The sequence below is a fragment of the Xiphias gladius genome, chromosome 8 (genome assembly GCF_016859285.1).
Source record: "Xiphias gladius isolate SHS-SW01 ecotype Sanya breed wild chromosome 8, ASM1685928v1, whole genome shotgun sequence".
In the NCBI taxonomy this organism is placed as follows: domain Eukaryota; kingdom Metazoa; phylum Chordata; class Actinopteri; order Istiophoriformes; family Xiphiidae; genus Xiphias; species Xiphias gladius.
Window position 1 is genome coordinate 31,190,604 of NC_053407.1, and position 24,888 is coordinate 31,215,491.

At 44.1% G+C, this 24,888-nt stretch overlaps 1 protein-coding gene across 3 annotated transcripts in view; it reads left to right on the forward strand.

Moving 5' to 3' along the window:
- The first annotated feature begins 261 nt into the window (after positions 1 to 261).
- Positions 262 to 24,888, forward strand: part of LOC120792728 (transcription initiation factor TFIID subunit 4-like) — a 30,570-nt gene continuing 5,943 nt past the window's right edge. For 2 of the 3 annotated variants that reach the window (XR_005707883.1, XM_040132021.1), the window contains exons 1-14: positions 262 to 1,475; positions 3,836 to 4,002; positions 5,334 to 5,417; positions 6,135 to 6,326; positions 6,420 to 6,542; positions 6,657 to 6,746; positions 9,333 to 9,527; positions 11,381 to 11,456; positions 11,611 to 11,716; positions 12,671 to 12,840; positions 14,988 to 15,118; positions 15,951 to 16,076; positions 18,314 to 18,370; positions 21,031 to 21,153. Coding sequence is in view for 2 of the 3 variants with exons in the window: in XM_040132021.1 (XP_039987955.1) it covers positions 287 to 1,475; positions 3,836 to 4,002; positions 5,334 to 5,417; positions 6,135 to 6,326; positions 6,420 to 6,542; positions 6,657 to 6,746; positions 9,333 to 9,527; positions 11,381 to 11,456; positions 11,611 to 11,716; positions 12,671 to 12,840; positions 14,988 to 15,118; positions 15,951 to 16,076; positions 18,314 to 18,370; positions 21,031 to 21,153 (2,829 nt within the window). In the remaining variant the exon portion in view is untranslated. The remainder of the gene's footprint in view (positions 1,476 to 3,835; positions 4,003 to 5,333; positions 5,418 to 6,134; positions 6,327 to 6,419; positions 6,543 to 6,656; positions 6,747 to 9,332; positions 9,528 to 11,380; positions 11,457 to 11,610; positions 11,717 to 12,670; positions 12,841 to 14,987; positions 15,119 to 15,950; positions 16,077 to 18,313; positions 18,371 to 21,030; positions 21,154 to 24,888) is intronic. The other variant, XM_040132022.1, reaches the window with a different exon arrangement.

Below are 24,888 nucleotides of genomic sequence, written 5' to 3' on the forward strand. Positions count from 1 at the left end.
CCATGAGACTGCAACAGGCGCACTTGGGATGCATCCGGGTGATAAAACAAACCCAAACTCTGCAGCTTTGTTTGTGACTATGTATACGAATGGATGGATTATGAAACAACGGGCCCGTGGACACATACAAGTAAAAGCCCCCCACCCTCCTGCAGGAAAACCCTGTGTAGCGCCACGGCGCCGACGGAAAGTCTGTCTGTTCTGTTTCTAAGCTCGAAAACCAGCCGGATCCTCGGCGCATGCGTACATTCTAAAATACGATTTGCACAACGGTCCAACATCAAAGATGGCGGGAGCCGCCGACCCACTGGAGGACATGCTCTTCAATGAGGTGGATGAGAAAGCCGTTAGCGACTTGGTCGGCTCTCTAGAATCTCAACTGGGCGACCGAAAGACTCCCGCTGCTTCGTATTCCGACGGGAAACGGGAGGCAGCTCCGGCCGCCGCGGGTCAGTTCTCAGGGAAAGTGCGCGATCAAGTGGGGTCTGTGGAGCCGCAACAAGGGCATCCGAAAGCGGGGTTAACCCAGGAACCCGGCGCTAATGAGCCGCTCTCCGGTCAAACCCTCTCCTCCTCTACCTCCTCCGTCGCTGCCGGGGCCGTAATCACCGCCGGAGCTGCCCTGCAAACAGTTGGACCAGCTCCTCCGACTGCTTCCCCTGGACCGGGACCCGTAACTTTGACGACTCAGCCCGCCGCTGCTAGCTTCCACCGGGCGGCTGTCCTGGGTCCGAGCGCGACTCCCAGCTCCTCTATCGTCCCCTCGGCGGAGGCTACCAGGACCGGGTCTCCCGGACTGCAAAGTTTAAACGGAAACGGCGGAGCTGTAAAGTTGGTGAACTCGCCCGCGGTCCCCCCACCAGCCGGGGCCAGCACCGTTATAAGTACTGTCAGTGCTGGGGGATCCGCTATCATCGCCTCCATGGCTTCACAGCCTAATTTCCCGGTACCTCAGTCCTCAGTGGCGTCTACCGCTGTGGCTTTGCAGAGACACCCGAGCCCGGTGGCCAGCGTCGCCCAGAACGGGGTAGACCCCAAGGGTGGCCAGCTGGTGACCCAGGGTGCCCCCTCCCCATCAGCCTCCACCTCTCAGGTCATGAACCACAGCAACCCTCTGATGCACACCAAGATGCTGGTGCCCAGCCAGCCTGTTTCTGGAAACTCTGTCATCCTCACAAGTACCCCTCCTCCTGCTGCAGCCCAGTCCCCCATCAGCCAGGCTCAGACTGGGACCAGTACGGCTGCCGTCACCCTGGCTGCTGCAGGGGTGAAGCCTGCGATCAATGGAGTGGGTCAGCCCACGGTGGCTGTGGTGAGGCCGCCGGGCGCTCCGGTGGTGGCCACCTCCATCCAGCAGCAGAGACCCGGGCTGGTGGCGAGCTCGACCCGGGCAGCTGCTCCTCAGCTTCCGCTGGCTGTCCGGCCCCAGCAGCAGACCACCATCCAGCTGCCCCCCGGGTTCACCATGCCTCCTGGTGAGCAAACACAAGGGCGATACACCTTCGCCTTACCCGATGCGTCACTTGTTGTTGGGTGATGTTGCCTCTGATGACACAGCATGTACGGGCCACTGTGGTTCCAGTTTGTTCCTCATATTTTACCACCTGATTTCCTCAAAAATAAATACCAGCTGATGTTAGACAAACCCAAAAGGAGGTTTATCGTCGATCAGTTGATTAATCAATTAGTCGAACAAGAGAAAAACAAATGGTAACTATTTTGATAATCAAGTAATCGTTTCCGTCATTTTCAAAGCAAAAATTGTGAAACTCGGCCAAATATTTTCTGAATCCAGCCTCTGAGATGAGAGGGTGTCCCGCTTTTCTTTGTCTTCTATCATTGTAAATACATCACAATATATAAATCACATATTTTGGGTGTTTGGACGTGTGGTTGACCGAAACAAGATGTTTGAAGACATCACGTTCAACTTTGTGAAGTTGTGATGGGCATTTATGATATTTTTTTTGAGTTTAAAAGACTAAACAATTAATTGAAAATTTACTCGACAAGTTAAGCGATTGTGAAAATAATCGTTAGTCGCAGCCCTACAAGATTTTCTAACATATTTCTCATGTTGTGACTTTATGTACTCACCCAGGTAGCTGGAAAAGGCATATCTCCATGCTCTATTTGTAAAACACGGTGCGTGTTTTGTTTAGAAATATAAAAAATCTGAATGAAATGTTGATATATACCAATGTAACTGATAATAACAATTTTAATTTTGGTTGACGTTGTACAAATTGAGTAAGGAAGTTATTGTTTCCAGCTAATATCTTTGTTTGGATTAGGAAGAAGAATTGCAACTTGAGAAACAGTTAAAATGTTGTTTATGTTGGAGCAGACAGAATAAGCTTTAAAGATGTTCTCTTCAAACATCTAGATGTTTGAAGAGTCTTTGAGGATTCTGGAAACACCTTCAGAACTGCAGGAGGTGATTTTAGAAAAGGTGGCAGTGTATTTATTTTTTGGTAAAGTGAATTCTTAGCTCTTGCACTTGAATGTGACGGTGATTCCAGAGAGAAACTAAGTGGGGGTGAAGGCCTCTCTACACTCTGACGTTGGGCTGTCTGAGACGATGGTGGTCCTAGATCTCAGTGTGAGATATGTCCACTGACATTGATCATGCAAATAACCATGAGTTGTAGCCTCAGCTATGACCCACGGTCACAAACAAACCAATCAGAAAAAAAACTGAAATATTCTTCTATTTCATTCTACTTAGAGCTACGATTCACCAGGCATTCATCTCACAATCTGAGGCCCAGATCAGACCTGGCACTAACATGCGCCTTGAGAGATCCGATCACAGGTGGACAGCTCTAAGTACGTCAGTTCACACCTGACATTAGGCTCTGTCTCCACATGCGTCTCGAGGGGCCACTTGTGATCAGATCTCTTCTCCCTGCTCTATATGCAAATAAACACCAATATTGTTTCCGTTTGCACAGATCAAATGCTTTGTTGTTTTTAATGAGTGGGAGGCAGCAGTGCACTTCCTGTGCCTGCTCTGCAAGAAATAAGAAGAAGAAGAAAAAGAAATCAAAATAATACAGACTGGGTCTAGTCCTTGGCGTGTTCCAGACAAACCAAATCATCCAAGATTTTTGACGCACTTGTAATATAATTTTCAGATATCATGGACAAAGCGATTTGTACAACCTGTACTTGTTTACGAATGAGTACGTGCATCCGCTCACACAGAGGACGTCGGTTCAGTTGGCGGTCCTTCAGTGCGGGCCAGGACAGTCGCACTCACACTGCTAAAAGAGTGTGGTCGTACGCGGCCCAGTCCTCCTCCGAATGTGGTCCACAATGATCGGATCTCGATGCGTCCTCAATGCGACTTGGGTGCATTCACACCTGTACTTAGAGTTGTCCACTTGTGATCGGATCACCCAGGACGCATGTTAATGTCAGGTACGAACAGGGCCTGACAGCCTCAGGCTGATGTGGTACAGTGCGACACAGACTGGGACTGAGATGTTGTTAGACCGATTTTTCACCCAGTGTGACATGAAATAAACTTACACCATCATTGTTGTTGTACTGTCTGAAGAAATCTCAGGTCACTCCAGATGACATTTACCAGCAGGCCTCTGGGGTTGGGGGTGGGGGGTCTCTAATGTGACTGAGGATAAGTTGGAGCAAAACAGCTGAAGGTGTTGATATTTAACAGGCATGTGGAATATGAATATTTACTGTTGCTGTACAGGGCTTGAATAAAGCAAAGTGCAGAGCATTTAAGAAGCACTTACACTCCCTTTAGATGGACCAGGACCACATGTTTCTGTCAGATGAAGGTACTGACCAGTCTTTCCTGCTCCCTCAGGTATGGTTCTGGTCCGGACGGAGACCGGTCAGCTGGTGATGGTCGCCCAGCAGGTCCTGGCCCAGGCTCAGGCCAAGACACAGCAGGCCCAAACAGTGGCCAACATCACCCAGAGACCTGGGACACCGACGGCTGGGGCCACCATCCGGGTCAGCACCGCCACCACGGTAGGTCAGGTACTGACAACACGTCTGGGACTGTAGTTCTCAAGAAAGTTTATAATACTGAACTCTAGAGATTTGTTAACAGTAGAGTCCTGAGCCGGTCCCAACTATCAGTATCGGGGCCAATCTGGGCCTATTTTAATGGACTGGTACCCGATGAGTCTGCTGTGCTTCTATACTGCAACCGACTGTGTTTTGTCCTAATCAGCCTGCCATTGTTGCAGCTCTACATTGCAGCATCTCACTGCACATAAGGGTGAAAATTAGCGCGTGTGAATGTGTAAAAACAATTTGGGCGCTACGTTGGCATAATACAAAGATTCACCAAACTACAAAGCTAATTATCGGGATCAGAGCTGAGTGTAGGAAACTTTCACGCAGCAGCTTCTCCTGTTTACCTGCCGCTGATGTCACTTTCACCGGTTAAAATGACCAGCGTCTCCAGCCGAAGCTCATATCAGCTGTTACTGATTAATGCTAATCCAGATCAAAACAAAACTCATCAGTTGTCAGTTTGTGTGTCTGAATTGAACCAAAGATCAGATGGTTGAGCTTTTTTTCGGCCTCCGAAGGGGGGGCACACCAGAAAAGGTTTGAGAACCACTGATATCACCTGCACCCTGCTGAATGTGCTTCTCAACACCCACCTGCTTGGGTTCTGTCGCTGAGTCTGACTCTGAGCTTTGACCTCCCTCTGTCTCCCTCTGATGTCCCACAGCAGTAAAACATATTCACCTTTTTGACCTTTTATTTTCATGTACAAAGTCTGTTTACATTATTGTGGAGCTTTTGGTGCGAAATAGAGCTTTAGTCGATCGACAAAAAATCTGCTGCAATTTCCATAAGCGATTAATGGAAGTGATAGCGCTGATAAAAGAAGTGATAGAACTAGAAGCAGAACAAGAGTTAACATTGGTGTTGCTTTCCACCATTGGAGGCAGCTCTTGGTGAGTAAAGGAATGAAGTTTGATGCTGAACTCTTAACGTTCCTTCTAGACTGGTGAGAAAACAGCCGTTAATGCCTATGTTGGCTGTGTAGCGATAGCTAAAACTTACAACTCGCAGCTTTTTAAAGTCATTTTTCACACAGAAATGCCAAACATTCCCAGGTTCCAGCTCCTAAATTGTGAGTAAATAATCAGTCGATTAATTATTAATGAAAATTATCGAGTGTGAAATGAAAGAAAATAACGTCAAAGTATACAAATTGGTTAATCCAATTTTCCTTTGTGTCCTTATATGAACTTTAAACCAACAATGTAACTGCTCATTATAATGCTTTGGATGCTTTGTTGTTACATTGGTCATCTGTTTGCCCTTCCTGTTGTCTGCAGGCTCCTGGTACACCTCAGACCGTCCGCCTGGCCTCCCCGGCGCCACCCAGAATGGTTCAGTCTCCCTCCACCACCACTGTACAGGTTGTGTTTCCTGTCCCTCTCCTGTTTCCTACACTCACAACAGGAATCGGGACTCATTAATGTTGAAACAGTTTAATCATCCCTCTGCTCCACTGTCTGGCAGAAACACAGTATGAGGACATTTTAAATTACTGGAGAACCCATGGTCTGACAGACACCTGTTCCTCTTACTGGGAAAGTCAAACATAACAAAATGAAGCCTGGACTGATCGTCATTTAGCTGAGGCTTCACAGGAAGAAGCTGCTCCAGCCGCTGTTGTCTGACCTCGCAGACATTATGTTGTCACTCATTTTAAAAAATGATTGTACTTCTTGGCAATAGAATAAATCTATGTTTATCAAACTGGGAAGGATGTGAGGTAAAAGAAAACAACTCCACACTAATATTACAGTTAATAAAGAAGCTACTTTAGGTCCAAGCTTGTGTCTTTATTTATCATCAAGGGTTTTTTTTGTTTTGTTTTTTTGTTGTTTTTTTTTTCAACAAAGGGTTGGTTCACGGAAGCAAGAAACCCGTCTTATTTCAAGGTTAAAGGAGTAGAAGCTATTCTAAGACACGATGGAGGAAACAAAAACTTTGTCAGTCAGTTGAAAAGTACAGTAGGAACATAAAAGTTGCGGAGAGGAAGATTAAAAATAAACAAAGTAGTTTTTAAATAATTTGTAAATATAATTTGTCATGTGGTTCCTGTCCTTGATGGTGTCGTTTTTTCCCAGAAGGCCATCACAGTGGCACCTGGCGGCGCAGCGGTGTCAGTGAAGATGACGACCCCTCAGAAGGCCCCCACAGTGATAACTGCTGGGGGGACGCCTGCGGCCAAGCCTGTCGGTGTCTCCTCCACCCCCCTGACCAGCACGACCCCCGCTCCCACCGCCACGCCCCCCACCATAGTCACTGTGGTGTCCCAGGTCAGGATGAGTTCCATTCACAGACAGTTTAGCAACAGCTCGAGGCCAACGTGGTTTTTAAGTTGTCCTCACCAATGTGTTCGTCCCCTACAGGAGATGCAAGAAAACGTGAAGAAATGCAAGAACTTCCTCGCCACGCTCATCAAGCTGGCGTCCCACAATTCCCCCTCCCCAGAAACATCAAAGAATGTGAAGGCCCTGGTGCAAGAACTACTCGTAAGATGCTTTAGTACATGAGAACTCAGTCTGGGATTTCCGTTTGCTGGGTTTAGTTTTCCAATTTGATCTAACTTGAGTCTAACTAGAGTTCTGTGTTTTGTGTTTGTTCAGGATGCTAAGATTGAGGCTGAGGTGTTCACCACTCGGCTGCAGGCTGAGCTGAAGTCCTCCCCACAGCCCTACCTCATCCCTTTCCTCAAGGTACCACCGCACTCATGATACCAACCACAGTACTGTTACTGCTAGTGGTACTGCGGGTACCACTGTTATTGATACCATCACACACTGTATTATCTTCTACCTATTGCAGTACCTTCTTGTACTTTAAATATCCCTGATTCCACCACTACTGTCGTTGCTGCTATTACACTTCCTACAATAATGGATCTCAAGCTGGTGGTCCCGAACCGCCGGGGGGGTCGCAAGATCATTTCCGGGGGTCGCCAGATGGTTTTGGAGAAGAAAAAAAAAACAAAACATATTTTAGACTGAGGAGTGGTTTTTACATGACATCGCGTGTGCCAGTGATATAATTTGCCTCAGAATAGATTTTCCCGAGTGTGTTTGTGAGAGTAGAGGAGTGTGAACACAGGAAAAGAAAAAAAAAAACCTCTTTCATTTTGGCGCAGCTGTAGCCGGTTTAGCTAGCTATCACATCGGGGGTAGTAGTACTATTACTGCTGTTATTACTACTGTTAGTAGTACTACTATCTAACACTGAAAGTGAGTACCATCCTGTTGTACTACTACTGCTGCCATTACTAATAGGACTACAGGTAGTACAGGTAGCTCCTCCAAATGAGTTAAATGCTACTGCACATTCAGCACATTGTGTGATGTCAGAATTGGAGCTGAAACAATGAATCGATTAGTTAACGCAAAAGTAATTACCAACTGTTTTTATAATCGATTTTTTTGTAGCAAGCATTTTCAAATGATGCCAAATGTTTGCAGATTTCAGTCTCTAAAAAAAGAGAAGATTTGCTGCCTTTTTTTATGTGTCGTTGTAAATTTCATATTTTGGTGTTTTGGACTTTTGGATGAAAACAAGACATTTGAAGACCTCAATTTCAGCTCAAACAAAATTTTTGGGTTATTTTTCATATTTCATAGACAAAATGATCAATCGAAAAACAAATGGCAAATCAGTCAGTAATGAAAATAATCATTAGTTAGCCCTATTAGGAATTAGACAGCATGATTTTACAAAGGTCTTAACATTTGCCGTCCTAACAAGTGAGATTTTGAAGCTGCTCCCTGTATCCCACAGCTCCACATGTGTTTTTCGATGACTTGCAGTTGTCATTTTGAAATATAACATCAGTGCTGTAAATGTGAAAAAAGATGCGGCCTATTTCCAAACACCTGCCCATACAGAGAAACAACAAGGGTCAAGCAAAATATAAAAGCACCTACTGAGAAATAAAGCAGAAAGAAAAAGGAGAGAATATTAGGGAGAATCCAAGTCACCGGTGTCCTTCTTTTCACTTGTGCATTTATGCAAGAAATAAACACGCCCCACTTGAAGGAATATTTTTCTTATTTCACATCCTATGTGACATTATTTCATATGCAGTCCTTCAGTGATTGTGTAAAAGCAGATATTACATTACAGTCTCCTAAAACACAATGCTTTGGGCAGAAAACAAACTGCACACCTGTGATGTTTACAACCAAGACAGTGAATCTTCATCTAGGATTGATGGATTTTGGGGTTTTTTCCACAGTGCATGTACAAGCATACTGTTCTCTCCTCCACATTTCCAACAGGCTGCAGAATCTTTGAAATCTATAATCTAAATAATCTACCCCGGGTCCGGTAGGCACTTTATAGAATTTTAATTTGTAAGAGCCGTACTCTTAAATCTTTTGACATTATTCCAGTGTTTCATTTCTTTCCTAAACACATTTGATGGCTGCAGCCGTTTCATTCCCCCCACCTTCTTAACTTCACATTAAAAACTTCTTGCACACCATAACGTCTTAGTGGGAAAAAGCAAAGATCAAAACAAAATTAAAGAACCCTGCTCACTGTCCATCACTGGAACTCACTTTATTAAGGCAACCATCCGGTCTTCAGACCCTCATCAGGCAAAATCCATACAGACTGTGCGATATGTGCGGTAGGTCTGTAGGACTACTGCCTGGTGAAGGTCTGCGGACTGAAATGATGCCTTAATAAAGTGAGTTCCAGTGATGGAATGTGAGCAGGACTCTTTGGTTTTTCTATTCCCCCATATTCCAACGGTAGTCTGTATAATGTAGATGTTTCACATCTTTCATCAAGGACGAACAAATTTAATGCAACTTATCGGCTGACCCTGGTGGATGTAGATGTGACCCAAAAATCTTTTGCAGCATATGATGTAGTTGCAGATATCTCAAGAGCTGTGGTCTAGACAGGGCATATTGTTCTTTTAAGTCATCAGATGATTTAAGTGCATTACCACAGTATAAATCTGTTAATGTAAGACAACCTTTTTCTATTTATTCCTTTTAAATTAATGGCTGTCTGTCAATTCTTTTAGAGCATTTTTAAATATTTGAGGTCAACAGAAAAACTGCCAGAAGGAGTGCAGTTAGTTAGTGTTTGCAGCTTAGTGTTATTATAAAGTGTTATTATTATGTAATTGGTATGACAGTTACGTGTGTCGTAACAGATACACACACACACACACACACACAAACTCACTAACTTTTCTTCCTTCCGTTTCTTCATGGGGAATCGTCACTAATCGTAAAAACACCGTTATCTGTTCAACCCTGAGATGTTTTGTGTCTCCACAGAAAAGCCTCCCCGCCCTGCGTCAGTCTCTGCTCAACAGCCAGCAGTCTCTGATGACGGCAGCCCCCAGCACCTCCGCACCCCCCCCGACCGCCCCCGGCTCCGTCACCACCACCGCTATCAGACCGCGGCTGCCCATCAGTCCGGCCAGCAGCACCGTCAGAGTGAACACCCCGCTCGCAAACACAACAGCTCTGGTACGATGATGAGTTAGAAATGAGATGTCCAGGTATTCAGCTGCAGCAAGTTCTGTCTCATCATCATGATGATGATGATGATGATGATAATTCTCCCAAAGGAAAAATAAAAAAAAATAAAAGAAAGCAAGAAAACAAACAAAAACAAAATTACAGTCAACAAATAAAATAACACATGAAACAGTTAAAGGTCATGGTAAAATAATAGACAAAAGTAACAGATAAAATAATTAAACAAAGTCCATACGGTAAAAGTACGTTTTGAGAGATGATTTAAAAGCAGAACGTGAGCTTTCTAGTTCCTCAGGTAAACCTTTCCAGAGGGTTGGAGCCCCAACAGCAAAGACCCTTGGTCTTCAGCCTGGACGGGGACTAACTAACAGGGCCTTAATCTGAAGATCTCGAGCTGCGGGCTGGCGAGTAGTGATTTAGAAGCTCAGTCAGGCAGCTCGGTGCCATGCAGGTCCTCAAAAGTCTAAAATGGACAGGCAGCCAGTGAAGAGAAGATAAAATAGTGGAGATATGGTAGTAATCACTTTCGTGATTTGGTTAAAAGTCTGGCAGCTGTAGTTTGGACACCCTGAAGCCGTGCAATCATGTTGTGGCCAAGGCAGGTAAACGCAACACAGTAATCCAGATGACATGTAATAAAAGCATAAAGCACTCTTTGGAGATTGTTAAGAGAAATAAACAATCCAGTCCTACATATATTTCTCCAGTGGAAAGAAAACGGCAGGGCTAGTCTTTTAACATTGGATTCAAGAGTCAAGCTCTGGTCTGAAACAACAAGGTTTTTAACAGCGGGTCCCACATGTCGAGCTAGAGATCCAACAGCAGGCTGAGCTTGACCGTGGGTGAGCTCGGAGCCTACAATAAGGATTTCTGTTTTGGAGGAGTTGAGCTGAAGAAAATCTACTGCCATTCAATCCTTAACCGCTGCTACGCAGGGACGATAACTTATCTGATTCAGATGGTTTGCGAGATAAATACAGCTGAGTATCATCAGCGTGGAAACGAAATTAAATACCTGCGATCCAATGTCATCGGTCTTATCTCGTTAAAAGTGATGAGCTCTGAAAAGTATTTTGCTCTCGCATTTTTAATTTCACTGTTATAAGACTGAAGTAAAAATTTCATATGCTCCAAAAAAACCCCCAAACTTGTATGAACAAATTTGGCAGCTGTGGCTCAGGAGGTAGAGCGGGTCGTCCACTAACAGGAAGGTCCAACCTTCCTTGGGGAAGATACTTAATCCCAAATTGCTAAATTGCTCCAGGTGTGTGTGTGTGCTTGTGTGTGTGTGTGTGTGTGTGTGAGAGAATGGGATGTATGAATATGTATGTGAATGGGTGAATGTGGCCTGCAGTGTAAAGCGCTTTGACTGGTCGATAAGACTAGAAAAGTGCTGTACAAGTGCAAAACGTTTAACATTTGTTTTTAAGAAGAAGTTGGATCATTCATCAGTTTTCCCAGATTCCGAAATTTTCTCTGAGGTAGTCCAGTTCAGACCTGAGTGAGGAACATGTCAGTACTGCAGAAAGGTGAGACATTAAACCACTGGAGGTCAGCAAGATTTTACTCTTTAAATAGGGAACCTTTCAGAGTGTAAATCTGCCAGAGGGAAGTCAGAGAGATTTCGGAGAAGAACACCAGAATGAGGCTGAGGCTTGCTTTTTGTTCTGGTGGATAAAAATCTTGCTGGGACGTGTGTTCAGCCCCTGACTGTTATTCTGTTGTTTTAGACTCTGTACTAGAACAAGCAGTTAATCCAGAACCAAAACTAACTTTGGTCTCAGTTACTGCTGCTGTCATATTTATAATGTCTCTTATTTAAAACTGGTCTTCTCCTCCAGGCTGTGGGCAGACCAGGAGTCCAGACTGTACAGACTCGTACACCTGTTGTCATCAGTCAGACTCTCAGACCTCAAGGTGAGTCCAGCTGCTGTGGACCTGCGCCACTAGGTGGCAGTGACTTACCTTTTCAAAATCAGTCCATCTCAGCAAAGATGATTTGACTTTTAAATGAACTTTCTTTACTGTAGAAATCTATAGATTTGGTGGAAATGTGTTTTCTTTTCTTCAGGTACACTTGTAAGGGGACCCACAACCATAGTTGGCAAAAGTCTGGTTAACCTGGCAGCTCAAGCCAATCAGAAGAAACTGAGCGATCCAGGGGGCGGGACATTCAGGTGAAGTATAAACTGTCTGAGAAATGGGATCAAATCACGTTATAGATCAGAGAACGTTTTTCATTTTCCATGACATGGAAATTGCTTGACTTTCTTTAGTGCAGGCGCTGGCAGGTATTTTTTTTAAACAAGGTTACGAGGTGCTAAGTCACGATTATGAGGAAAATGTCTACAATTCTTTTTGTCTCTTTGCTTTGTGTTTCCATACAAAGCCTGTTTTCGCTCCGGCCTGCGGTTCCCAGCGGTGTTGGACATGTAGTTCACAGATCAGCCGCAGAGGGCAGCATGTGTACACAGCTCTTACAAACACACCGCTGTCAGTACGTCTCATCTCTGTGTAGCAGAGAACATTAATATCACAGCGGTGTTTCTGCCGAGGTCCAGATGGATCTCAGTTACGGTTGTCTGAGTTGATGTCACGATGTCTGACAGACCATCTGTCCACACACTCCTCACAGTGTTTCAGAGCAGGAGAGAGGAGCTTTTACTGCATCTGCATAAATGCACGCATTGGAGGCTTTATTGCTTCAGTCTTAGATAAATATCTTCATCTTCTTAGATCTATAAGAGTGTGAAGTTGGAGGGTTCTGATAAAAGGTCGGTCAGGTTTAAACCGAGGCGGGTTCATCTGTGTCTGTCACAAACTGGACATGACATGATGCAGAGTCCCACACAACGAGGGATGTGCACATATGGGACAAAAAGGCCTTCTGACAAGAGATAAAAGAAAAATAAGCTGAGTGACAGGTTGCAAACTAGTTCCAGCTGCAGCAGCAATTAACTGGTTATTCTGGTACCTCGTGAGCTAACAGGAAGTTCAGTTTGTCACCTTACTGGTTTTATTCTGCATATTAATGATCTATTTGCATTTAATCGAGGGAAACATCACGCTGAACCCATAAATCCTTCCTTTCCTCACCTGTGTCCTAACCTCTTTGACTCTGTTGTCCTCAGAGATGATGACGACATTAACGACGTGGCGTCCATGGCCGGCGTCAACCTAAACGAGGAAAACGCTCGTATCCTGGCAACCAGCTCGGAGCTGGTGGGCACAAAGATCCGCTCCTGTAAAGACGAGTCCTTCCTGCCCACCGGCCTGCTGCACCGCCGCATCCTGGACACAGGTACTGTCACCTGTACGAGGGTCTGTGTCTGTGACGGTCTGGGAATGGTCCCAGACAGGAAGTTCAAGAGACACATATCACCACAAGTTTAGTGGCGAGATTTCTCTGAGGCACAGGCCTGAGTGGTCCAGACCCGTGCTACGAGTCATGTAGAGATGATCCGCCTTTCCTCACAGAGGGACACAACAGTTGTTTGACTTAAGAACCATAGTGCTTTAACACGAATGAGTTTGGAGTTTAAATATGATACTGAAATCCACTAAAATAAAACATGTAAGTGCACTGTGGCTGCCAGTGTACGTGTCTCGACCCGGCAGCAGCTCTCTCTGCAGGCCTCTGTCCAGGTGAGCCTCCTTCCGTAACAGCTGACGGAATAACATCACCTGCTGGGTAATGTTTCCTCGGCCAAAACTCTCTGTCTCCTTCACCTCCAATTTTAGCCTTCGACTCCTTTGGTTCAGCAGGAGGTTTTTTAGCATCTTACCTAACGTGAGACTTTCCTTTATTATTTCTGGCACTGTCCAGCTCAGTGATTACAGATGTTGTATCTACCAGCCGTGACAGTTGGCTGGTATTGTTTTTGTGTGTGTGTGTGTGTGTGTGTGTGTGTGTGTGTGTGTGTGTGTGTGTGTGTGTGTGTGTGTGTGTGTGTGTGTGTGTGTGTGTGTGTGTGTGTGTGTGTGTGTGGTCATGGCAAAATGTGGTCCTGGAGAGGGAACTACCACAGAGGTGGTTTTAGGACTTTGCCCTACTGTAGACAGATGTTGGCATCGCCTTAGTGTATTCATATTCTCTGTGGTCGTGTTTGAGTGCAGGTTCTGTTCCTGCTCGTCAGTTATTTTTCAACATGGCAGTTTACTCTCTTGTCAATGTCTGCTCATCACCTGACCAGGGGCGGACTTCTTCCCCTGAAGTGTTGTTCCCCTTTTTTTATGAAAAGGACACAGACTTTGGGGTTTGAGTCTTACTTTAATCCAAGGACAAAAGCAGAGCTCCTAAAGGAAACATCCACCCCAAAACAAAAAAGAAAACAGTCTAATTCTTTCTAGAGTGGAAATTTTTCTGAGTTTTTGTGTCAAATTAAAACCTAATTTTAATAATCAAATATTAGAAGAAATCCATCGTCGAAGGAGCTCAGAGATCCATTTCTACACTGGCAGTCTCTATACAACACGAGGCAAAACAGCCACAGGACACGGCTGACATCACGCCAAACATTTTCACATTCTTCTCCTAAACCTCTCTGACTTGTTTCAAGTCGGAGTCAGCAAATTGTCTTAACTCCCAGTAAACTGGTAGCCAGGATGAGGATGATTTGGTGAACAGAATATTCAAGTTACTTTAGTTCTTATTTTTCTTTTTTAGTTGATTCCTGTAACATATTTAGGATCTTACCTGGTGTTACAGCAGCCACTTCATGCAAATTACAAAAACAACTGAGGTAGAGAGCCCAAAGGATCTAACTAAAGTAGAAAAATAAAATATGAAAAAAAAACTATAAGAGCAGAAGAAAATAAAGAGAATAAATTCAAATAAAGGACGAATAAATCTTAAGTCCCCTCAGTGTTCCCCTCTGTGCAGAAAGTCAGTCGTGCAAAAGGTCTGGACCACTTCTGAATTCTGTGTGTATGTCAGAGAAAACTCTAAATACGAGAAAATTGTTGATGTCAGCAAATTCTCGGAGATCACTTTTGAACGAATCAGTTGCTACACGTGGCTTTCTCCTGAGGCTGGCAGAGTTTTTAGTGAAAACCAGCTCTTACTTTTCCCTGACGGTAAAAACGCTCCTCCCTTGTTAACCACAGCTGACTGCGGCCAGTTCACTTCTTCTGTGTTTTCTCTCAGACCTGGAATCAATACACAAACACATTGCAGCACAAAATATCTTCTGGAAACCTGAACGTTTTCCATTCATTGCATGTGAGAGTGTAGGAGTCTATGAGGGCGGATGTTCCCTCTAAAGAAAGACTTTTTCTTCTCCAGTCACTCGGCAGCAGAAGTCTGGTTGGTGTTGAACATGAAGCTCGGTGCCTACATGCATAACAAATACATCTAAGTATATTTTCATATGAAAAAATGACATTTGATCTGCAAGGAAAACTGCAGGGCAACGTTTAGAAACTTATCTCCGTTGCTCTCATCTTCAGCTAAGAAGCTGGGTGTGACCGAGGTGCCGCTGGACGTGGTGAACTTCATTTCCCATGCGACCCAGTCCAGACTGCGCTCCCTGCTGGAGAAGGTTTCAGCCGTCGCTCAGCATCGTACAGACGGGGGAAAGGTAAGAACGAACGCAGCTGCAAAACGCACTGCTTCAGAGACTGATGTTGGATATTACCTTTCTTACATCTGCAGGTCTTGAAAAGTGTTGAAAAACACTGAACCCAGTTCTGTAACATTTTGTGTGTGTGTGTGTGTGTGTGTGTGTGTGTGTGTGTGTGTGTGTGTGTGTGTGTGTGTGTGTGTGTGTGTGTGTGTGTGTGTGTGTGTGTCTGTGTGTGTGTGTGTGTGTGCGCGTGTGCGTGCTGTCAGGAGACATTATACATCAAGAAACTACAGGTGGACAGTGGATTGTGCCACATGAAGCTTAAGCTAATTATTATTATTGCCACTTATCTGGGTCCAGGTCGTGTTAATTAGTAATTAGTATTATTACTGATGATTATTGTTATACACAGCTGAGAGGTCCTAACAAAACTGTGTTGTAAATGACAATGAATTCACGCTCTTAGATAATTGGAGGACTTGTTGTTCCTTCGGGTTTTCTGTCATTCTCAGACTGACGTGACGGTGCAAAAGTAATTAATCCGCATTCTGCGTGTTATTAAATGTCTTTAAAAGTCTAATTTAATGAGCCTGCAGAAACCTTGTTACTGGTCACTTTTCAGGCTGTGAACAGGATGTAAATGTTTACAGACAAAAAGGGGAACAAACTAGTGATTTTAGCTTATTTAAGATTCTGTGTCTTTGGCATCTGAACTGAAAACTTACTGAAAGATTTTCACCATTTTTTTGTTTGTTTATGCAAAGAAGTTGCATCACTTTGTGGATCCTTGTGGATGTTGTTTTTACCAACATGTCAGTTGATCCTCCTCCTCCTCTTCCTCCGTCAGGATGAGGAACATTATGAGCAGACGTCAGACGTTCGCTCTCAGCTCCGTTTCTTCGAGCAGTTGGAGCGAATGGAGAAACAGAGGAAAGACGAACAGGAGAGAGAGATACTGCTGAAGGCTGCCAAGGTACAACCCCCCCCCCCAAACACACACACACACACACACACTCACACACACTCATAGAGGAAACCATTAAATGGTGCCTAACAGTTAAACTGGATCAAATCTGTTCGGTTTAGTTGGTTTAGGTTAGATCTTTTTAGATGGCTGTCATCACCATCAAAATATGTTTTAAAAACTCCAAACAGGAGGATGAAGAAGAAATAAGATCATGTGGGTGAGACCAAACCAAATCATTAGTTGATTAATTTATTAGTCTATCAACAGAACATTATTCTGCAACTCAAAACAAACACTTACTTCAAAAGGAATAAAATATCTTTCAAATACCAGTGATACTGAAAATGCAAATACAGTGGACATGAACACGTGATACAGTCCAAGACGGCTATTAGTCAATTAGTCACTGGACTAAACATAAACCGCCAACTGTTTTGAACTTAATCCATTAATTGTTTAAAGGACCGGTGTGTAGGATTCATGGGGATCTATCGGCAGAATTGGGTTTTCATCAGCTTAGAATGGGCCCTTCGGGTCCTCTTCCACGGAGCCGCCGTGTCGCACCGCCGTGTTTCTACAGTAGCCCAGAAGGGACAAAGCAAACCCCGGCTCCGGAGAGGGCCTTTAGTGTTTTAACGTCACCTGAAGGCCACCGTAGGTCCTCCTACGCGCTGGGAAAGGGAGGGGCGAGGGGAGGGGTATTCAGTCGGCTGCAGACTGCATCCGCACCACTAGATGTCACAAAATCCTTCACACTGGTCCTTCGACACAAAGGCCAAATATCATCTGGTGTCAGTTTCTCCAGTATAATAAAAATGCTCCATACTATTCAGATACACTAAATGTCAGTTTGCTGCTTTTACTCAGCACTGTGACTGCAATTTACTTTCTTTTTTGGTTCATATGGTTTTATTATTCTTTCTATTATTCTTTTTAACCAATTTATTGTTTTTTTTATTTTGCTTTTATGAAGTATACATTGTGGTTACAAAAAAGGACCCGGTTCACTGTGTTAACACCAAACGGTGTTTTCTTGCAGCAGGACACAAAAGAGGAGGACGAGTGTATACGTAAAATTATGTTTAAAAAGAAAAAGAAAAAAAACTGTATGAAATGACGTGGTCCTTTATAAACATTTAGACATTTTTATGTGGACGATGGTAAAAACCAAAATCAACGAGCCAAATGATCGTCCCCACCAACCCTGAGAGGGAGAGAGGGGGAGAGGAAGAGGTTGTGTTCTATGGTTGTGTGGACAAATTTTGGTTTGAAACAATCGTGAGGACATTTTGTCTGGACCTCACACCTTCAGGCTGTTTGAGGGTTCAGACCTGGTTTTAGGGTTCAGGTTAGAACCAGGTTTAGTTTAGGGTTAAGGCGAGGGGCTAGGGAATGCATCATGTCGATGAATGTCCTCACAAGTAATCTAGGACATGTGTGTGTTTGTATGTGTGTGTGTGTGGGGGATAATTACCTTGATGTTTAACAGATGTTGCTGAGGAGGTGATTATTATGTTTCCACTGAAGAATATTCACTCATTATATCAAAATGAAAACTGTCACATACATTCAGCCGCTCAATAACATCATCATTATTACTGTGTTAAAGTCTCATATTTTACCTTGAAATAAGTGCTTTATTCTGAAATGGCAAGAAATAATTTGCAATTATAAAGAACAAAAAATTGTGTAATTAAAATTGATTTGACACAAATACAATTGCCATTATAAAATATGTGAATCTGTAAAAACATTTTAATTTTGAGTTTAATAAATACACTATTTTTTACATCAGAACACTTTTATCTGTATTTCTCTCATATTAATGTTAAATATTTTTTTCTACACGTTTTTATATTATTCCAGCTGTGTATTACTACGTTGTCGTTCAACATCTGTTCATCCAGCAGCCTCCACTGACGAGTGTCCACAGGTGGAGTTAGAGCCGGTAACAGAGACGTTGATAAACACTGAGATCTGGTCACAGCTGCACCAGAGTCTGTCAGGAACCAGTTACTACGTCTTTATATAACAATTATACAGGATAAATACAGTAAAGTACTTGTGTCTTCTGTGTTGTAAAATGATGAATCTTTGCAGTTTGTCCACTTCATCTATCAGTTTAAGTTAGAAAAGGGAAAATAAAAACTCCTCTTTCAGGTCAGAGTTCTCAGTTCGGAGCTGTTTAAAGGTCATCAGATAAAAACCGACATCTGACCGCTCTGTCTGTGTTTGACTTCCAGAGTCGCGCCAGACAAGAAGATCCTGAACAGGCTCGCCTGAAGCAGAAGGCAAAAGAGGTACGTTTTCTGTGTCTGTGATTAAAAGTTGTCTTCATATAAAGTTCGCACACTTTGTTGTCGCAGTTTAGCGAGTGAGTAAAGACTGAAGTTCGGCAGACGAATCAACAGTGCTTCAGAGGTCATTCTCCTCCTTGGTATCATTTACTGGCTTTTTGAGCTTTCAATCATATCCCAAGATCTTCTGCGGAAGCGGTTTGCCCAGTTGTCATGGAAATGTAGAAAATAAATAGGAAATAAATATAAATGATAAAATTAAACCGTAGATGGGGGGAGAAGTCAGGTGATACAGTAACAGCAGAAACATACAGATACAGGCAAGTAAAGGCAGAGTACAGGGAAAAATACATGTAAGTACACAATAAATTTAAATCCAAAAGCTTTATACAGATACAAATATGCGGGGAAAGGACAAGAGAAATACACTTTATTTTCTACTATGAAGCAGCAGGAACTAAACTCCACACCAAAGTATCTTTTGTGCGTCATGTTTGTGTTTCTGCTTCGTCTAAAGAACTGAAGATTAGTCCAACTTCAGATAAAAAAAAAAACAAACAAAAAAAACCCACGAGGAAACAGCAGCAGACTGAACAACGAGACAACACATGCTGTTCTTTGTATAATGATTGAGTTTGACCTAATGGATGAATGAAAGGAGACATCCAGAGGTGGAAGCACCTTTTTCCAAAGTAGAAAGTCTTTATAGAACGTATTTATAGCGTCTTTACTATTGTTATCCAAGTCTTATTACTGGGTTTTCAGACATTTCTGTATAATTCCCACCCACCCAGTGCCCCGGAGGACTGGCCAACACGCACAAACCCTCGAACAGAGAGAGGAAAAAACCGGAGGGCTGTGGCGTTTTGTCTCGACAGTCCAACATAAGTTAAGGAAGGGAAGGGGAAGAAATTGTACCGCGATCCCACAGAGTTGTGATCATCAGTTCCGTGTGTTAGCTCGATTCTTGTAGTTTTTGTAGGACTCTGGAAATGGCTTCCATTCTTAACTTCTGCTTCGGAACATAATCACAACGAAACAATGAACAACATTAGACAATATATGTTTTATATATTACATTAGATTCAGTAAGTCTGACACGCATCAAAAGCATGCGCTGTATGACTGGTGTCAGCACAAACCCTATCAACGTTTGATCGCCACGTCAGTCAGAAAAATCCCATCCGTTTCCCCAAATTGCTGGAAATTTTTGCTGTGTTCAAAATCTGGCAATAAAGCAAAAGGTAGAAAAAAATAGAGGATGATCCTGCAATGTCATTATTTACTTATTTGATTTACTTTATTTATTGCTTATTTTCCCAAAAGTTGATTCCCTTCCATCAAATTGTTCCAGGTACATCATCTCTGCAGTCAAAGAATTCCTAATATAACGGAATAATACAGATGACAGGCAGAAATCAGCACATAAGAAACAACAAAAGTACGTCACTGTTAAAGGTTGTCAGGCTTTGGTTCTATTTCATGTTATGTAAATAAACACCCTATCCCCAACCCTGACCCCTCCCGACTCACCACCCTGCAGGTGGTTAAATACTAAGGAATTTTAACATAGATAATAACTGTCCATGACGAGAGATCACATTTAACATGAGTACAAAAGTAAAGATTCTGCTGCCTGGGACTCGCTCTGCCAGGATTGATCCCATTGATCTTGGCTGCAGATAACTGATACCTCCGGGGTCAGTATGTCCGTATAGGCACCACCCCCCTGATAGACCGAAAGAACAGAAAAGGTGGAGGTTTCAGACTAGTAGACAACGACCTTTTTCCGCAGCTGTTGTAGTTTTCTCCAAGACAAGACCCGTAAGAAGCAGAGTAAGAGCAATCCAGACATTTCTGAAATCCCTTTAGTAACCTGCTCCACCCTTTTTTCACAGAGGGGAACCTTGTGCTCAGCCTCTCTGTATCAGCACTTTTCCCTGTTAGTCAAGTGTAAAAACCTGCAACGTTTCCTTTTCATTTCATTTCATTTCTCTGTGTTCAAATTCCAAAATGTTTGGTGTGTCCCGTTACTGTGTTCATGTAAACTGTATATCCAGTCTGTTATTCAACCTGCAGCCCCACCCGTCCCCCCAAACTCTTTCAGTTCATCATATGAACCCAGCTGACCGTCCCACCTCCCTGTGTGGAGGCTTTGTCCTCCTACAGTTTCACCCGGAGGCGACAGCCAGATGCTCGAGTCTCTTCTAAGACCTCAGGCAGGCCCTGAAGCCAGCAGAGGTCAGGGGTCATTACCCATAAGTCTCTCTGCTGAGGCCCGTGGGCAGGAGGGATGGCAGCCAAGTGGAGGCATGGCAGAGTAGTGTGGACCGGTCTTGAGAGGTCACTCGGGGGGTTGTAGGAGCTTTAAGTAGTAGTCAGTCTCTGTTTGTCAGTTTGAAAACCCTTCTGATAAAATAAAAATCTCACCTTTGTGCGGCTTTTCCAGGTGAGTGTGGCAGCGGGGCGTCGTCTTCTCCGCATCCTAATGTGGTGAAGACGTAATGCTCTCATTAAGTCCCCCACCACACCTGAGAAAGGCAGGTGTAGTGGCTGTCTTGACCTCAGTGTCCACAAGTAGCAACGTGGAGCCCATTCCACGCGCCTAAACAAACTTCGACAAGGGACTTGTGTGTGACATTGTGGTTTAATCCGTTCCACAGATGCAGCAGCAGGAGTTGGCTCAGATGCGACAACGAGACGCCAACCTCACGGCTCTCGCTGCCATCGGACCGCGCAAGAAACGCAAGCTCGACTCACCGGGAGGAGCCGCGGCCGGCACAGAGGTAAGACATCGGAAAAACCATCAAACTGTGGGTTAGAGTTAGCGACCAGTCAGCCAGTCCATCGGTCAGCAGGGGCTGCTGTGTCAGTGCAGAGCAAACAGCGGTTAAAGCTTTTTCAGGCTTAAAATGTCTGTGGTGCCCTCAATACACGAAAGGAGCATCGTCTGTACCATGTTAACATTTTGTGTTTCATTATATTAAACCTAAGACTCTGACACTGTTTGATGTCTGACAAAATAAGGGGTAGGGACAGGACTCAGCTGATATCCTGTAACGCCATGTCTTCTGATGTAATGTACCTGCAGCAAAGCCTCATGTTTGAGAGCTGAGACCATGGAATGAATGGCATTTCAGCTTGAACGCTGACCTCAAGTGTTAACTGAGGGTCACTAAATCAACATATAAAGTTTGAGTTAAGGTATTTGGTTTCTCCCCACCTGGTCACGTTTCCCTATCGTCCCAGCTCCACTTTAATCCTGTTGTTGTTTCTGAGCCAGAGCTCCTCCCTGCAGCAGGGGGCGCCACTGCCGACAGGTTTTACTGTCTGCGGGTGTCAGAGAGAGGCAGCTGTGTGTGTCCACTGCGGGTGTACAGTCACATCGTGCTGTGAATCTGACGTGAACACACAGCGAAGGCCTCCTGAGCAATGATGACTGCAGAGAAACACACACTCATGACCTTTTAAACACACAAACACACACACACACACACACACACACGTACACTCGTCTCTAATCCAGGCAGTGAATGTGACCAAATCTGAGTGAAGGGGGTCAGTGTCTGCCTGAAGGTCTGTTGTGGGTGTGACGCCCCCCCTTGTCTCTCTCCCTCCCCCTCGAGGGCAGCCTTAGATTTCAGCTCTGCAGAAATGAGCTGGGGGCTGAGTGTTGGATGGGGGCGGGGGGGCACGGCCTGGGGGATTCGCCTGCCTCGTGCTCGCCCCACCCTCACCCACATGCTCGCCCTCTCTCTCTCCCTCACACATCCCTCCCGAGGCTCAACCCCCAGCAGTCCCAGACAAAGGCAGCAGAGTGATTGGGGGAGAGAAATCCGACATTTCGGGGGCAATGAACTCTGGGAAATGTGAGCTATGTGCTGGCCTGTGGTCAGGGATGCAGCTGTGGTCTGTAGCTGCATCAGGTCTGTGAATGTCTTAACAGCTTGCAATGAAGTTTATTCTAAAAACTTAAACAACATATTAAAGATTTAAATTTCAGTTACAAAAGTCTTACATAAATGCTAAATCTAGCTTTAAACTGTCTGGAAATTCCCCGACCTCTGACCTACTGTGAACTTTGATATTGACCTTTAATTAAAGACTTATTTTCTAATTGGTTAGTCCATCCCTTTCTGACGGCTCCATTCTTTACAACGCTGTCGATCAGAGTGATTCTGTGGTTCAACAACTCCAACAGAGTGAGACGTCAGCCCATCTCACGTCAGTTTCAGGAGTCACATTCTCCAGTTAAACGTTCCTTCATATCGGATCAATAATTTAAACTTAAAAACTCAATGGTTTTGGACCAGGAGCTTCAGTATTTGGATCAAGTAGCTCCTTCAAAACAAGAGTCAGAGCCGGAGTCAGTATTTAGAGCTGTTGTGTCACTGTGTCAGATACACATTTAATCTACATTTAGGGAAACTGAAATGTCAGATCAGACTCAAAACTAGACTGGGACATCCCTAGAGCCTGGACACTAAAAAGATAATTTCTTCAGGAGGAGGTACCACCCCATCTCTGCTTTGCAGGGCTGTAAAACATCTCTCATCCTCTGAATTCACACCGACTGAAAACTTCCAGCACAAATGATTTTCTGTTCTCTGAGCCTCCCTGGTTGCCTTTTCTGTCTAATCTGCCCCGGAGCTATTGCAGTACGCCCTTTAGCTGCCGACTGCAGGCCCGATCAGGCTTCAGAAAGTCCCCCCACCCTGATGCCCCGGGGCTTCAGCCTGTTATGAATACACGCTAGAAACGCAGGAGCTTTGTTATTCTCACTGAAAAACAACAAATAACCTGCATTACCTTCTTTCCTTTGTGAGCTCAGGAGAAGACCAGCTGGGTTTCTGCGGATTCTAAAAGCTAATTTAAGACTATTTTAATACCACAGAAAAGGAAATTTAATTTAATACCTGTTTCACCTTCATACCAGCCAATGAATTAGAATTATTTATTATTACATCACATTTTTTCAGAAATTTCCAGCTGTAATAATTCCTAATATTCTAAATAATGACATTAACGAGACCTGGATCCAGATAAGCTGCATAAAATGATTGGATGTATTAACCAGTTAGAAATGATTTAGGTTCATGTAAGTTTTAGTTAAGATCTGGAGCCTTCCACTGTGAGCTGATGATCTTCCTCCTGCAGCAGCAGCAGTGACAGTGTTTGACTGAACCGCCTCCTGCAGCTCAGTCACTGTCAGTGTGGAGGTGACAGACGCAGCCACAGACGGGGGAAAAAAGATCACACCTAATGTAACTGTCTACAGCAGCAACTGACAAGATTCAACATTTTACATTTACATTTAAAAAGCTTATAATGTATATCTTTGTAACTCCAGCATATGAAATGACAATATTCAGGAGCCTCTGGTAGTGATGAACCTCCGGAGACTTAACAGCTGAATCTGCAGCTCCCCTCGGCTTTACGGAGCTTTACAGTGAGTTTCAGCTCATTGTTTATCTGTCAGGACCACAGCTTTACTGCTCTGGTTCACTCTCACCGCTCATTTCGGCTGCAGAAGGCAGATGTTTTTAGAGTAACAGCTGTAAAAAGCCACCGTCCACTACCTGCTCAGCAGCAACCAGCAGACGGACCCAGTCAGAGACCAGCTGGTGAACACGGTGGAGCATTTAGCACCTACAGAGCCAGAAGTTTCCCTCAGGAGCTGGTGGAGACCAAAGCAGAGCTATAAGTGAGGGAGCACTGGACCTAGATTCATCAGGTGGACTCAAACACCAGATCCAGATGAAGGATCATGTTGCTCTGTAACTGCTGGATGTGATGTCAGTGTACAAAGTGTTTGGTGTTATCTTCAGTGTCACAGTAGCTGTGTGGATAAAAGCCAAAGTAAAACAGACTGAGTGAATAAACGCTGACGTAGAGGAAGCTTGCAGAAAGGAGGGAAACTAGACTTCACTCAGGTTTTATTTATTTGAGATTCTGTTTAAATTATTGCTCCTTTTTGGATGGGAACTTGACCTCAGTTGTGTCGCAGATTTGCCTGAAAACCTTGGAAATGTTTTGGGGTAATTTTGTTAATGTGTTGACAGAATGTTTTGTATACGGAATATCGTTTTGACTTAACGATTTTATTTGATAAAGTTGTTTTGTATATTTGCATTGTGATATTGAAGTCAGTAAACTAACCAGTGAGATATATGTTGACGCAGTGTGTGTCAGTATAGCGGCCACGCCTGTGGGTGTGTGTGATGTACAGTATTTGGTGCGGAGGAGGTTAACGTGCCTGCAGGCTGTGTGGCTTCATAATGCTCTGCCTGTGTTCCTGTATGGACCTGGAGCTTCATTCCTATCCTCTGCTGTCAGCTCTGCCTCCAGGCTCTGCTCCTGCACTGAACAGCAGCACAGTTATCTGTACAATAGGTGTTCAATCTGCAGCTCACAGGCAGCACAGAGTCAGAGAGGAGCAGACGACGGGTGGAGTTAGTTTGGTTCATTTGTACTGTGAGAAATTCCAGAGGTTGAGAGAGAAACAACAGCGTTTCAGTCAC